Source organism: Alosa sapidissima, chromosome 15, assembly GCF_018492685.1.
Source record: "Alosa sapidissima isolate fAloSap1 chromosome 15, fAloSap1.pri, whole genome shotgun sequence".
Taxonomy (NCBI): Eukaryota; Metazoa; Chordata; class Actinopteri; order Clupeiformes; family Clupeidae; genus Alosa; species Alosa sapidissima.
Genome location: NC_055971.1, coordinates 22,879,495 through 22,894,494, shown reverse-complemented (window position 1 = coordinate 22,894,494; position 15,000 = coordinate 22,879,495). Strand labels below are relative to the sequence as shown.

Below are 15,000 nucleotides of genomic sequence, written 5' to 3'. Positions count from 1 at the left end.
CAAGGTGACATCTGACCACTCTCTTTTCTCTGCAGCGCCCTCTCTTTAACTCTATCAGGCCCAGAGGTGGCATTTTAAAAATAGCCGCAGCACTTGTTTGCACAGACACTGGTTGGAGTGGTCATGCAGGTAAAAACAGTAAAGTGGAGGAACCTGATGATGGTGTGGGTTTGGGTCAGGCCCTTGCCTGCCTCGCTTCAAAGTCAGCAGTGCAATCAGAGTGTAACCTCGCTCTCGGAGAGAGTAAGTCTCAAATTATGAGGAGACAGGTGGGGAGTTCTTACAGACATGATTGTAGGATGTGTGTGTGTGTGTGTGTGTGTGTGTGTGTGTGTGTGTGTGTGTGTGTGTGTGTGTGTGTGTGTGTGTGTGTGTGTGTGTGTGTGAGTGTGTGTGAGTGTGCATGTGTGTGTGTGTGAGTGTGCATGTGTATGTGTGTGTGTGTGTGTGTGTGTGTGTGTGATAAGACCTACCTTCATGGTGGGTGGTGCCGTGCGGGGGGGAGATGGTGGGCATTCTCCCAGGGGAGTATTTGAGATGTTCAGCAGTTCTTGCTTCCTGTAGAGTAAAGACACACACACACACACACACACACTGAATAAGGCATGGCAACACAACTTCATTAGTTAAACAGAGTGGTGTGGTAGACTTTCCACAGTAAAAGACTAGTGCACTTCAACACAGACTACTGCAGTACCCTTGACAACGAGAGAGAGAGAGAGAGAGAGAGAGAGAGAGAGCAGCACAGTACAGTAGGGTCATTAATCATGCCAAAAATCCAATCTGAGTTTCCTAGTCATGTATGAGAAGCATGATTACATTCCTGAGAAGCATCACTGACCCCACCACAGTGAGCATAATACTGACCACACCACAGTGAGCCGGCAGTCCATGAACAGAAAGAGAGATGAGTCAGATGGAGAGATATAGAGAGGGAGAGAAAGAGAAAATAATCTTCTCTGGGTTCTAATAAGAAGCTCTCCACAGAACAGGATCATGTGGTAAAAGGACTGCAGCGCACCGGAGACAAATAGCCTGCACCTCCAGCTAGCTGCCGCGGGGCTAATAGGAGGCAGCCAGACACATTTCCTCCCGTGATATTCAATGAGCCTAATGGCACCCGCCGCCCACAGACCGGCTCAGTCTTTCCTCTTCTCTATCTGTCTTTTCCCCTCTCTCGTTTCTCCCTCTCGATGGCAGCACAGACTCTGAAAATAGTCAAGGAGTAGAGAAAGAAAGAGAGAGAGAGAGAGAAAGAGAGAGAGAGACCATAGGTCATAGGAGCTGCTTTTTTAAAGCACCAATGGATTAATGTCAGGTTAAAAGTACAAAATTACTGGCCGACCACAGTGTAACTCAAGCTAATGCAAACAATGCCCACCCGTCACACTGGAAAGAAAGTGGAAAAAGGATCATCAACTGGTGCCGGAGGTGTACGGCAGGCAGCGACATGGCAACCTTTCCATGAACTAATCCACTGACTCACACCGGTTGACACCATTCCCATACAACGCCACAGAGAGGAGGAAATGAGAGGCTTCTTTGAATGCCTATGGTTACTAAACTTTCCATTCTGTTTCATCCACCGATGAGAATAAATATGAGTTGGCTGAGGGGGGAGGCCGATAAACACAGTGAGTGAGTAAGAGTGCTAGGGACGGAGAGGATAGATGAAAAAGAGTGAAAGAGAAAGAGAGAGAGAGATAGAGAGTGAGAGAGGGAGAAGACAGCAGGCAGTTTTCAGCTCTTCAACACACCCCAGCTAGGCCCATGGATTGAGGCAGCGGGCCTCTGGAAACTAGCAGTCATGGCCCAGATCCTCCTCCTCCTCCTCCTCCTCCTCCTCCATTTAAAACAAAGTCATTCTCCCCTGTCTCCCTTTTTCCACTGGGTCAGCCGCAGCACAATGCAGCCCTGTCTCCTCTGCCAGCCGCTGCACACACGGACACGGGTACAACTGCGGCTCTCGCAGTCCATAAACAGCAGGGGGCGGCGGAGAGGGGCTGAGCCAAATCATGGGTCAAGACGCCGTGCTGTGCCAAAACACAATTAAACACACCTCCTCAAGTATAAACATGTGCAAGGCTGAAACAAGGTTAATGATAAAGAATTATCAACTGTTTGGATTGCAGTGCGCCTAATGCGGAGGACGAATTCACTGTTGCTGTTGTGAGCTCCTGTGGTCCTATTTAAGGTACCTAAGCTTAAATGATCTATCAGGTAGATAAGAATAAGACTGCAAAGTAACAAAACAGTATGTAGACTGTAGACGGCATCTCTGATTCACAGTTTTGTCCTGGTCCAACAAGCAGGACACAGAGAGTGTTAGAGCATGCGACAGAGAGAGAGAAAAGAGAGAGAGAGAGAGAGAGAGAGAGAGAGAGAGATGGTGAGGGGAACGTAGGTCTGATGTGATGTTTAAAATGAAGTCAGCTCTTTCCAGTCCAGCCAAACCTCGTCCCCAGACGCATACTGCAGTTCTCCACAGCAGGACAGGACAGCGGGGAAGTGAATTCTCCTGTATGCTTTTCACACCCACACAACGCAGAGGAGAAAGGGCTCAAAAAAGAGATGCATCACACAACTGGGCCCTTGGTGTCACATTTATTAAACACGCCAACACACACACACACACACACACACACACACACATTGGTAAAGCCCCCCCCCCCCCATACACACACACACACACACACACACACACACACACACATTGGTAAAGCCCCCCCCCCCATACACACACACACACACACATTTGTAAAGCCCCCCCCCCCATGCACATACACACACTCAGATTGCCAGAAGTGCAAATGCATAAGGGAGACGATGTGTGTGTGTGTGTGTGTGTCCTTGTATTTGTCAGTGAGGTAATGAAGCAGTTCCTGCGTCACTGTCTCTCTGCCTAGGAGAGGCGGGGCTCTGGAGACGCAGCATGACCAAGGGAAAACCAAGAGAGAGATAGAGAGAGAGATACTGAGACAGAGAGAAAGAGAGAGCGAGAAACAGAGAAAGGGACAGAGAGAGAGAGGATGAGGACAGGCAGTAGTATATGAAAGGCAACAGGAATCCCTTTATGACTCACTCTGATCTAACAGAGATGCACTAAGGTAATCTACAGGAACTGCTTCACAAATTCTAATTTCTTGACTCTAATTTCTGTTTCTCCCGGTCTCCATTTTCATATTCACATAGGTCTACAGCAGTGGTCTCAAACACCCGGCCAAATCCGGCCCGCGTCCTGCCTAATTCAGGCCCGCGACGTATGACAAAATAATAATGTAATCCGGCCCTTGAGGCTATTAATTGCGACAAACAACGATACTGATTAAAATAGACGATAGATCCAGGTACGGTGACAAATCTCATTTGTAGGCCTACTCTGCTCCACTATGTGCAAGACATCCAGAGCTTGATTCAAACCCAAAATCGCTGCGCAAAGTTTTCAGGAAATACTTGTATTACACGCGAGAAACACAAAGACGTGCATATTACGCCTGTTTGAGTCGTGATTCACTCGGATCTTTCACCAGTATCTTTAAATTAACCCATGAGTCGCGAGTCTCTAGTATCATTAACTCGGATCAGTTGAGTCCTACTACAATTCAATCTAAAACGATAAACAGCGCCACACAAACCTCTTGCAATTAGCTAGCCTACTAGCCATCATAGCTGCCAAAAATGTAACAATTTCGTAAGTAGGATAACCACAACTCCACAAATCAACTCAAGCGACTGAGTGAGCAGGCAGTCTGAGATAACTGGTTAACTTCCCGCAGAGCCGGGTTAGTCGGATCAGCCGGCCGGTTGGTCTACATTGAGTACGAGTCGGCTACGGCTACGTTGTCATGAGTGGCTGTAGACGAGCGAGTAGCTCCTCCTCAAAGTGAAAAGCAATTCCACAACAAAAGCCATTCTTTACCTCTTAAATAACATTCAATGTTCTGCATGTAGCCTAGGCATACTTTAGATTTGGTGTATAGATGTAGCATATTAAAATGCAATTAGGTCGCGCAGACAGTCCGAAACATTGCACGCTCTTAATGGAGCTGCTTTGTATACCCGGGTTAGTCGGATCGCTGGGCCGGGCGGTTACGTTATGAGTGCGAGTCAGCCGAATCAGCCGGCTACGTTGTCATGAGTGGATCAGTAGACGAGCGAGTAACTCCTCGTCAAGGTGAAAAGCAAATCCACAACAAAAGCTATTCTTTCACTTCTGAAATAACATACAATGTTCTACACGTAGGCATAGCCTAGGCCTACTTTTAAATGCAATTAGGTCGCGAAGACAGTCCGAAACTTTGCAAGCTCTATATGGAGCTGCTCAGGCTAGCCGGGTCAGTTGGATCAGCAGGGCGGGCCGGTTACGTTGTTATGAGTGCGAGTCAGCCGAATCAGCCGGCTACGTTGTCATGAGTGGATCTGTAGACGAGCGAGTAACTCCTCGTCAAGGTGAAAAGCAAATCCACAACAAAAGCCATTCTTTCACTTCTGAAATAGCATACAATGTTCTACACGTAGGCATAGCCTACTTTAAAATGCAATTAGGTCGCGAAGACAGTCCGAAACATTGCAAGCTCTGTATGGAGCTGCTCAGGCTAGCCGGGTCAGTTGGATCAGCAGGGCGGGCCGGTTACGTTGTTATGAGTGCGAGTCAGCCGAATCAGCCGGCTACGTTGTCATGAGTGGATCTGTAGACGAGCGAGTAACTCCTCGTCAAGGTGAAAAGCAAATCCACAACAAAAGCCATTCTTTCACTTCTGAAATAACATATATTCTGCACGCATAGCCTACTTTAAAATGCAATTAGGTCGCGAAGACAGTCTGAAACATTGCAAGCTCTGTATGGAGAGTAGGCTATCCAGTCGGATCAGCCAAGCGGGCCGTTTACGTTGTTGTTATGAGTGCGAGTCAGCCGAATCAGCCGGCTACGTTGTCATGAGTGGATCTTTAGAGGAACGAGTAACTCCTCGTCAAGGTTAAAAGAAAATCCACAACAAAAGCCATGCTTTCACTTCTGAAATAACATATATTCTGCACGCATAGCCTACTTTAAAATGCAATTAGGTCGCGAAGACAGCAATGTCCGAAACATTGCAAGCTCTGTATGGAGTTGCTTGAGTAGGCTAGCCTACCTGGGTCATTTGGATCAGCCGCGGGCGGACCGGTTACATTATGTTGTTATGAGTGCGAGTCAGTCGAATCAGCCGGCTACATTGTCATGAGTGGATCTGTAGACGAGCAAGTAGCCTAGTTTCTACTCGTGTCAAGGGGATAATAATAATAGGCCTAATGAGAATAGTAGTAGTAGTAGTAATAATAATAATAATAATAATAATAATAATAATAACAATAATAATAATTTAGTCACTGCAGGGCATTTCTACGTTCCTGTTTCTATGTCTACATTGAAAGTCAATTGCTTAGGCTAGGTTAAGACAATAAATAAACAGTCTGGCTCAAACTGCTTTCTTTCCCGTGAGTGGGTGGAGATTGTGATGCTATTATATTAGGCTATTTTATATTATATTATATTATATATGATATTATATTAGGCTACCTAACATGATATATATATATATATATATATATATATATGTATAGCTATGATTAATAGGCTAATAATATTAGTTGCCTAGTAGGCCTATTAGCTGCCTATAATACCTATTAGAATAGATTCCTAGTAGCCTACTATTAGTATATAGTACTGGTAATAAACATTGTAGCAGAGTAGCATTAGACCTAGGCAAATTTTCTATTGTTAACAAAACAACAACAAATAATTAATTATTATAATATAGGCTACCCTCCCTGTCAATAATATCAAAGTTTCTGAACATGAGCACCAAAAAGATGAACAATGTGTGGATGCACTTTGACCAGGAGACCAAAACTCTTAGGCTAAATGCAAGTACTGCAAAAACCTGGTTTCAAATCATGGAGGATCCACATCCAACATGAGAAGGCACTTAACGAAATGAAGCACCCCACTGCACTGCTTGAACGTAGGACTGAATTTCTTTGCGATTTAGCAATACTGACTCAAGTGACTCAAGTGACTTGTTCAACCCGGATCAGTTTAGTGAGTGACTCAGAATAACCCGGATCCTTAAAAGGAATCGAGTTTGACAGGCCTAGTGCATATGTAATGACGCGGAAGCGATGCAGGCCATAGTGTTGCAGAAATTGAAGCAGAAATTAAGCAGAAATAGGCCTACACCAAATGTTGAAAAACATTCACGTGTGATGAAGTCTTAGGTAAGCTATGTTATTCACCTATTCTAATTCTGAAGGAGAATATCCTTTTGGAGATTATGATCGATCGTCTATGACAGTGATAGTCACGTGCGTGTATACAACGGTGTCCACTAAGCATACCATGCTTGTTTCGACCCTCTGCCCAACATAGCGGTTGAGGTTGCAGTGGTAATCGTGATGATAGTGTCCGTAATGGATGTGGTACAGACAGCAGGGCTAGTAGAAATAGGGCTCTAAAGAACTACAAAGTCACCCGCAATATGATGCAAACTTCTGGGTACTGCAGATTACCCGCGATAGGAACTGTTTGACCAGAATACTTTATTGTAGGCCTATATTGTAGTAATCTATTACTAAACCACAACATCTTAGGTGTTGGTATACATCTTAGGTGTTTTCCTGTTAATTTGTTATGTGGGTAATATGAAAAAAGGAAAGTAAACCTGCTTAAATATGTTCATCCAGTATTTACTGAAAGGTGCATAATTTGAAGTGCTTGCCATCCAGTGACAAATTAGATGGGTAAATTTACCCCCTTCATAAACTTTTGTTTTACTCAAAGATTTTTACATTTACAGACTTTATCTCTGACCACTTTCAAGCCATGGCCTTTTGAAATTTTGATATAAAAATCCAATGGTGTTGGCAATGGCTTTCTTAACCCTGATGCCTAGTTTGCCAGGTTTAAAAAAGTTATGAGAGGAAATATTTTTATTTGGTGTGAAACACACACACATACCTGTTTTTATGTTTTTCATTTATTTTATCATTTGTATTAATATTTATTTTATCATAATTTTATTTATAAGCTAAGGTTGCTAGCACAGGTGTCTAAAACTAGATAAAAACACTTGCACTTTCTGTTTGCAGTTTTGTGTGGTATTTGAAAAAAAGAACATTGCATTTTCAGAAATAGCCGGCCCTCCAATCAGATGACGTTGGCAGAATTGGCCCCCAGCTCATTTGAGTTTGAGACCCCTGGTCTACAGGTATACTACATATAGTACTACTACAGGTAACACTTGTTCAAACACAAACACTTCCTTCTAGCAATCTGCTGTTCACTGAAGAACTCGAGAAGAATGTACAGTGTTCTCATTAGCGTCTTCCCCCACTGTAGCTTCACATGACATACTGTACATGACTAGACTGTTTACCATCAGTATCACACACTATTATTATTGTGCTAAATGACGTCTAAATGCTCTAAATGTAAAGCACTTTGAGCTGCATTATGTGTATGAAAGGTGCTATACAAATAAAGAGTATTTTTATTATTACTCTGTGCTCAATTACTTTTAATTAGACTTTATTCGATACTAATAAATTTAACACAACAGCGATGACCTACGTAATCTACGTGTCCCACTGTTTAATGCATAGATGAAGCTCTGGAAATAGAAAATATGAGGGCAGCAACTATACCAGTGTTCCATGGATGGGAGGATGCAGAGAAGGAGAGGGAGAGAGAGAGGGAATGGGGTGGACAGAGGAAGAGAAAGATGTGTTGGAGGGGACACAAACGGCCCCTCTGATCCTGCCAATTAAGTCTTCATTTTGCAAGCTATTTTTGGCCTAATACGTTTTTTTTTTTGGGGGGCTGTGGAAACTCAATAAGCAACTCGATCAGGCTCCAGAACCACAATTACTGGGGCTCAAATGATTCCACTAATGGATTTAATATGGGGGCGAATTAGGCGAGGACACACAAAAGCTGGGGGGGGGGTTCCATCTGGGTGTGCTGTCGTGGAGGCCAGGAAGACATTAGTGTTGGTGTCCCTTCCTCAAAAGCCCCCCCACCCGCCCGGCCTTCTTAAGGGCTTAAGGAGCGCTGCAGAGCATCACCTGATCCCGCGAGTTGCCACCCTGAGAGCCATTATCAGCGCCATTACAAAACCCAATGACAGCTCAAGCGACACGTGTCATTGCTGCAAAGTCCTGCATTATCTGTCCTTCATATAGGAGAGAGCTCCTGCTGCTGCTGCTGCTGCTGCTACTGCTGGATGGGGAGATGTGCTGGTTCAGTTATGATCGTACACCACTCCCCCCCCACCCACCCCCTTATCCCCCGAGCTGGTGCTGTCGTCCCTGATTGATTCCCGGCGTGGGGACACAGGCGCTTATCGTTCCAGCCGAGGGGGCCTGGACAAGGCGCACTAAAGACGGTTTGGATTGGAACGCGAACGATGAAGAGGGATGGAGAGGATTGATGTGTCCCAAGAGTGATGGATTTCCTGAGAGGAGGTGTGTAGGGGGTGTAGAGAGAGAGAGAGAGAGAGAGAGAGAGAGAGAAGGGTGTGTGTGTGTGTGTGGTGGGGGGTGGGGGGTGGGGGGGGGGGGGGTCTGTGTGTCTGGTGTGGGGGGTGGGGGGTGGCAGAGAGAGATAGGTGTCTGGGGGAGGCAGAAAGATGGGTTTTGGCTCTTCAAGGACTCCCTCCTGCCAGCACTCCCTCCTGTTGCACAGTAATGGGAATGTGTGTGTGTGTGTGTGTGTGTATGACGTGTGTGTGTGAGGAGGGGGAAGTGGTGGTGGTGGTGGTATTGAGGGTCAGGGTGGCCCCCTCCTTCATCTGGACATGCTCTCAGGGGTGTGAGGGCTATTTATAGCTGGAAAGAAATGTGGACACCGGCCAGTGGTCCTCACATGCTGTCTCAGTAACAGAGATGACCAACACACACACACACACACACACACACACACACACACACACACACACACACACACACACACACACACACAAATTCGTAAACACACAAACACACACACACATATTTTCCCTTTGGTGTGGAAAGAAATGGTTTCAAATAAAAGCAATTAGTCTGTGACTTGTTTATCAGGCACACTTGGCACTGAGAGGAATCGATTGTGCATGCTGGAAAAGCGCTCTCTCTACTTTGGTCCAGCCCAGTTGAAGTAGATCAAAAGCACACTCAATAAAGTGAATTAGGTACAAAGGAAATGGATATCAAAGATTTAGTTCAGAGTCACACTAAGAGACATTATGTAATGCCAATTTAATGCATGGAAAACAAATGTTGAATAGTTTGCATAAGCACTAGGAACTGAGCCGCAACTAACCTGTCTAACCTGTTGATCTGTATACTGTTTGCAGTGGTTTGGGAGGGTTGGGTGTAAAATAAAGCCTGCTGGTGTTAAATGAAACAAAATATTTAATTTAAGTATGGGGGGTCATTGGGATACATTAAAAAGTAAACATGAATGTGTGCAGCACCATGCAAGAACTGTCCTTAAAGCAGCAATTTGTAAGAACTGTCCTTATGCTAGCTATGACAAGCCAGACCCACATTAAAATGTAGGATCTGGGGACTCACCATTTTCAGTGCGGACCAGCGGAGCTAGTTGACTAGTTCAAACTTTTGCCAACTTAAAAAAAGCTTGACTCGTGTCATGCCAACAGCAACAGCCACCTTCTTCGTTTTAAAGTAGAAGGGAATTCACGCTGAACCGTTTCAACTCTGCCATCAATCATTATGTTAAGCCCGCCTAACGACTCTATACACGATGTGATTGGCCCTATCGAAGTTTAATTTTCCAGCTCACAAGCCAGAGTTGCTAGACTAGCCCGGGCAGCAAATTAAATTTGCTGCCGCTAGGGTGCGTATAGATTTCTAGGCTAGCACTATGCAAGAACTGGTCTATACCCCTTTGTGTTGGCAGCTGATGAAAAGGATAATGTTCCTGTACAGTGCAATGAAGTTACATAGCCCAATGCTATCAGTCCCAGCACCAGTGTCTCTAATACCAGTCTGAAGCAATTATTTTAAGGTAAAATAACTACATTGTGCTGCTTTAAAGAAGCAACTTGGATAGCACTTGACATCCTTGTCAGTGAGGAGACTTGATTAGAGGGTGTTCTGTAGAGAGAACTCACAAAGCAACTGGCTGTTCGAGACTTCAGAGTTCTTTCATCAGGCCTGATATGGGTTGACCTCGGTGCATGGGTCAGGCTTGCTCGTCTCTCCATTTTCAAAGGCAGTTTTGAATGTGATTAATAGGCAGGCAAGGGACCACTGGGCTGCAAAGAAGGCAAACCTCCAGAACTAACATCTCTTACAGAACCCATTGCTGTTGCAGGAATTGGGTTCATTCAGACAGACCGACCAGCATGTGTTTTGATGGGCTTGTTCTCATTCAGTGAGCTGGGAAGCACTGTTGCTTTTCTATCAACCAAATCAAAGGACCAATTTGAAAAAGCACTAATATATCTGTGGTCACTGAGGGATCTTATTCTCTTATATGGCTCCAGCTAATTGTTTGCTTCCTCCCAGCACCTGCTCCTCATTCCCTTCCAGTCGAGCCATTAATTGAGACCAGACCAAGAACACTAGACACACAGAGCAGCGAGCAGCTTTCAATCTATACTTCAATTAATCAGAGTACCCAATGTTCACTACTGCCTAGTTACCCAGAGCAACCAGGGTTGATGTAGTTACCTATCATTGCTCATCACATGATTCAATTCAAATAGCTACTGTTTGAACTGCATATACTTGTTCAAAATTAGAAACTCACATTAATGTATGGCCCCATAGGAACACTTCTAGATGAGCTCAAGACCATGTGTTCACTGTAATGGATCTTTAATGATGTTATCTATTTGACCCTAGTGTTGTGGTCTAATCTGATTTGCTTCAATACACACATTAACGCTACACAACAATATCACGACATTTTTATGCTACGAGTAACAATATAATGCCATTTAGCTCACTGTTTATACTGTAAAAAGGCTATTTTTAAGACAGTGGATTTAACATTTGAAAATGATTTTGCAATATTGTCTCATATTATAACAGCTCCATTTTTTCCCATTTTCGTGTGTCATTCTGTCTAATGGCATTGCACAACCATAGCTATAACCATATGGACATGTGTATTGTTATAGGAACATAAGTCCAGATATTGTGACCAAAGTTGAGCTAATTGCTGTACAAACTTGGGTATGCAACCACTGCATGTTTGCTCTGCTTTCCTCTCATTTTGCCCTTTTAATTGCAGCATTGCTTTAATTAAGCCATATGGCACGAGTGAGGGTGGCGTTAGTAGGGCTAAAGCTACGGCTGTGGTTCGGCTGTGGGCACGAGGCTGGAGGCTGAGCGTCTGTCTGTTGTCTGTCTGACAGACTAGCGGCTTTAACAGACCCTCTCTCTCTCTCTCTCTCTGAGGTGAGTTGCGGTGAGGCAGGCTGGGCGAGGGGTGCGCTGCTACTCCCTGACCAATGGCAAGGTCAGCTGGAGGGTTGTGTCAGACAGGCTCTCTGCAAGCAAACACGTCGTCTATTCTGGTCCCCGCTGCTCTACTGAAGCAGTTAATTCAGATAAAGCGGATCTCTAAGGCACAAGGGGGCGAACGGTAGGGGTAATTTTTGATGTTGTTGTTACCCCTTTATTCAACCCTTGGAGAACAACGCCCTCTAAACTTTTGCCAAGGTGGAGCTGGTTGTCCCTTCCCTCACACATGCTCTTAGGTAGTCCCAAACAACATGCTGACAATGCAATAGCTCTGTCTCGAATGCTTAAATCTCTATTTACAGCTCTCTGACTCTGTCTCAACTTCCATCAGGACTTCACAGGGGTTTTCAGAGACCAGATACTGCCAAAAAGACGGTGGGAAGAAACCACTGGCACATCTTCTTACATTTTCAAAACAACCCATGCCAGACAACACAGACATGTGAAAAGTCTGTGAGACGAAGTAGACAAGCTGTCAACGTCGATACATTATCCGTCTCCCTGACGATCCAAGCAGACTCACACTTTCCCAAAACTGCTCCCCTGGTCACCCTCCCCGCCCATCTCCCAACACCCAAATCCAAAATCTTCGCCAAATGAGACAGCATGCCATAACAGGGCGAGCATAACTCAACCATGTGTTCACATTACATCAGTCAAGACTCTCCTGTTGGTCAAACAACTCAGTTTCCAGGAACACAAATCCACTCCCAGCGTAGACTTTGGAGAGGGCAGCCGGTGCATGTGTGTTTTCGGGGTCCAGTCTGATTTCTCACAGAACACCACCACCACCTCCATACACACACACACACACACACACACACACACACACACACACACACACACACACACACACACACACACCAGAATAAGTGGGATTTTTCATTTGAGTGAATGACAGTCGAAGATAGAGTTTAGGTGAGAAAAGAGCATTCAGACTCTCGAGTGACCTTTCAGGTGTCAGGGAAGATGTTCGCTTTCATTTGGAGCGATGCCACGTGAGGAGAAGAGTGTGTGGGGGGGGGGGGGGGTCGAGATTTGCAAGATGGGAGATGGACATAAAGACGGAGAGAGAGGGGGGGGGAGAGGGGGATAGAGAGAGGGAGAGGGGAAAGAGAGGTGGAAAAGAAAAGAGCAGGATAAAAATACTCTCCTCAATCCCACACTGCTCACTCTGTATATAGGCTCCGTGCAATCTGTCAGAGGAGGCGTCTCAGGACACTTGTTAAGAGAGACAATGCTACCTCATCCATTACACTCACTGATACAGCTCACTGGACAGAAAGACCCACACACACACACACACACACACACACGCGTGCACACACGCGCACACGCACACACACACGCACGCGCGCACACACACACACACACACACACACACACACACACACACACACACACACACACAGACACAAGTCGCTCTCTTTCTCTTTATGTGTCTCTATATCAATCTTAAAAGCTCTCTCTCTCCCTCTCTCTCTTTAACACACTCACACACAGACACACACACACACAAACACACAAATGATGGAGTGCTTGTTTTATGAATGGTGAAGGCCTAGTTAAAGAGGTCAGACAGAGCAGTCTCTGGCCAAATGAGACTCAGTGATTCCAGACTCATTAACCTCTGTACTTTTTTTATTCACAGCAATACCATACCAGTTCCCCGTACTTCCCCACCCTCCTCAACCTCTCACTTCTCTCTCTCTCTCTCTCTCTCACACACACACACACACACACACACACACACACACACACACACACACAACTGTAGCACACACACACACCTCAACCTGTAACTCCTGTCATGGCATTGACACTAGCTAGTGACACTAACATTTTTGGTCACCGCACACTCTATCTCTTTCTTTTTATTGATACCAACGTTTCGGCCTGTCGGCCTTTGTCAAGGTTCCTAGCTAGTGTCGTGAATATGACCTACACACATACGTCATCAATCAGAGGACGTTCAGGTCCTTCCTGTCTGCGTGTGTGGCCACGTGAGAGAGAGATGATTCAAAGCGCATGGTTGGGGGGTTCTACATACACAGCTCAGTGAGCCAGACTAGATGGATTAAATGGTAAATGACTCATATAATTTAATAGATTGAAGTATTTTCCGCAAACTCAGGGGTTCTGTTTGTGTTTGCTTTCCTTGTCGATGGGGGTAGGGGGTGATGGAGGGGGGGGGGGGGGGTCGTCTGCTCGAACAGCTGCTAATCACAACTGCTTTCACACTGAGCCTGAGATATAGATAGAGGGGAGGGAGAGAGAGAAAACAAACAGCTAAGCAGACCGAGAGGGAGAGAAAGATAGAGAGAGTGATAGAAAAGAAAATAAACAGCATGGGGACAGACTGAGAGAGAGAGACACACATAGATAAAAAGGAAGAGAGAGAGAGAGAGAGAAAGGGAGAGGGAAAAAGAGAGAGAGAGAGAGGGGGGCTGGCAGAGGGAAGAGTGAGTGAGAGTGAAATTAATAAAGCCAGCTGGTTGGCAAATGGACAGACAGACATGCTAACAGAGAGACACATGTACAGTACACAAACCCACACACACAGCCGGAGTGAGACAGACAGACAGACAGAAATAAACAGGGCCTGGCCAGCTGAAGTCTGCAAAGACAGGACAGGAGAAAGGGAACGAAGTGACTGAAGAGAGAAGAGTAGAAAGAGAGAGAAAGAGAGAGGGAGTCAGGGTCACAGAGACAGACAAAGACAGAGAGCAAGACATAAAGAGAGAGTGAGAAAGAGAGAGAGAAATACAGACAGGTAGGGAGAGAAATATATATATATATATATAGAGAGAAACAGAGAGAGAGAGGAGGAAATTATGAATCTGAGGAGGGCTACGGCACAAAACAAACACCATGATTAAAAGCAGAATTCTCATTTAAACAAATGCCTCTCCATTATTCTCCATCTCCCCATAGCCACAAAGCAGCCCCCTTTTCAATAGCATGTGTAAATGGAACAACTGAGCTGTGAGAAAAGAGAATCCAAAAACTAAAATGAGAGTGAGTGAGAGATCAAATGAGGGGGGGGGGGGGTTGTAGGAAAAGAGAGGCAGAGAGTGAGATGGCCAGGGTGAATGCCCTTGCTTCCTCAATGCGACTCTGTGAATGGAAGCAGGTTGAGGCGGAGAACTCTGGCTTCCCTCCCAGGGCTGAATGAGCAATAATTACAGAAAATGAATAATAATCAAGCAGTCTGTCCTGATCACCGTGGCTGGGGCAGTAATAAAGTGCGCTTAACACCAGCCAGGCTGACATTAAACCCCATGATTTGAGATGAGAGGTGGGCTGGACAGGGGCAATTACGGCGGCAATCATCAGCAGGCAAATGGATGCACTGCTACGGCTGATTGGGGTCTCAGAGCTTTACACTGCTTCTAAAACCTACTGTATGCAGTGGCTTGTGTGTGTGTGCTTGTGTGTGCGTGTGTGTGTGTGTGTGTGTGTGTGTGTGTGTGTGTGTGTGTGTGTGTGTGT

At 45.4% G+C, this 15,000-nt stretch overlaps 1 protein-coding gene across 5 annotated transcripts in view; it reads right to left on the bottom strand.

The window, feature by feature from the left end:
• Nucleotides 1–15,000, bottom strand: part of rap1gap2a (RAP1 GTPase activating protein 2a) — a 73,999-nt gene that overhangs the window by 23,079 nt on the left and 35,920 nt on the right. For all 5 annotated transcript variants that reach the window (XR_006022909.1, XR_006022911.1, XM_042063605.1 and 2 more), the window contains one exon: nt 474–558. Coding sequence is in view for 3 of the 5 variants with exons in the window: in XM_042063605.1 (XP_041919539.1) it covers nt 474–558 (85 nt within the window). In the remaining 2 variants the exon portion in view is untranslated. The remainder of the gene's footprint in view (nt 1–473; nt 559–15,000) is intronic.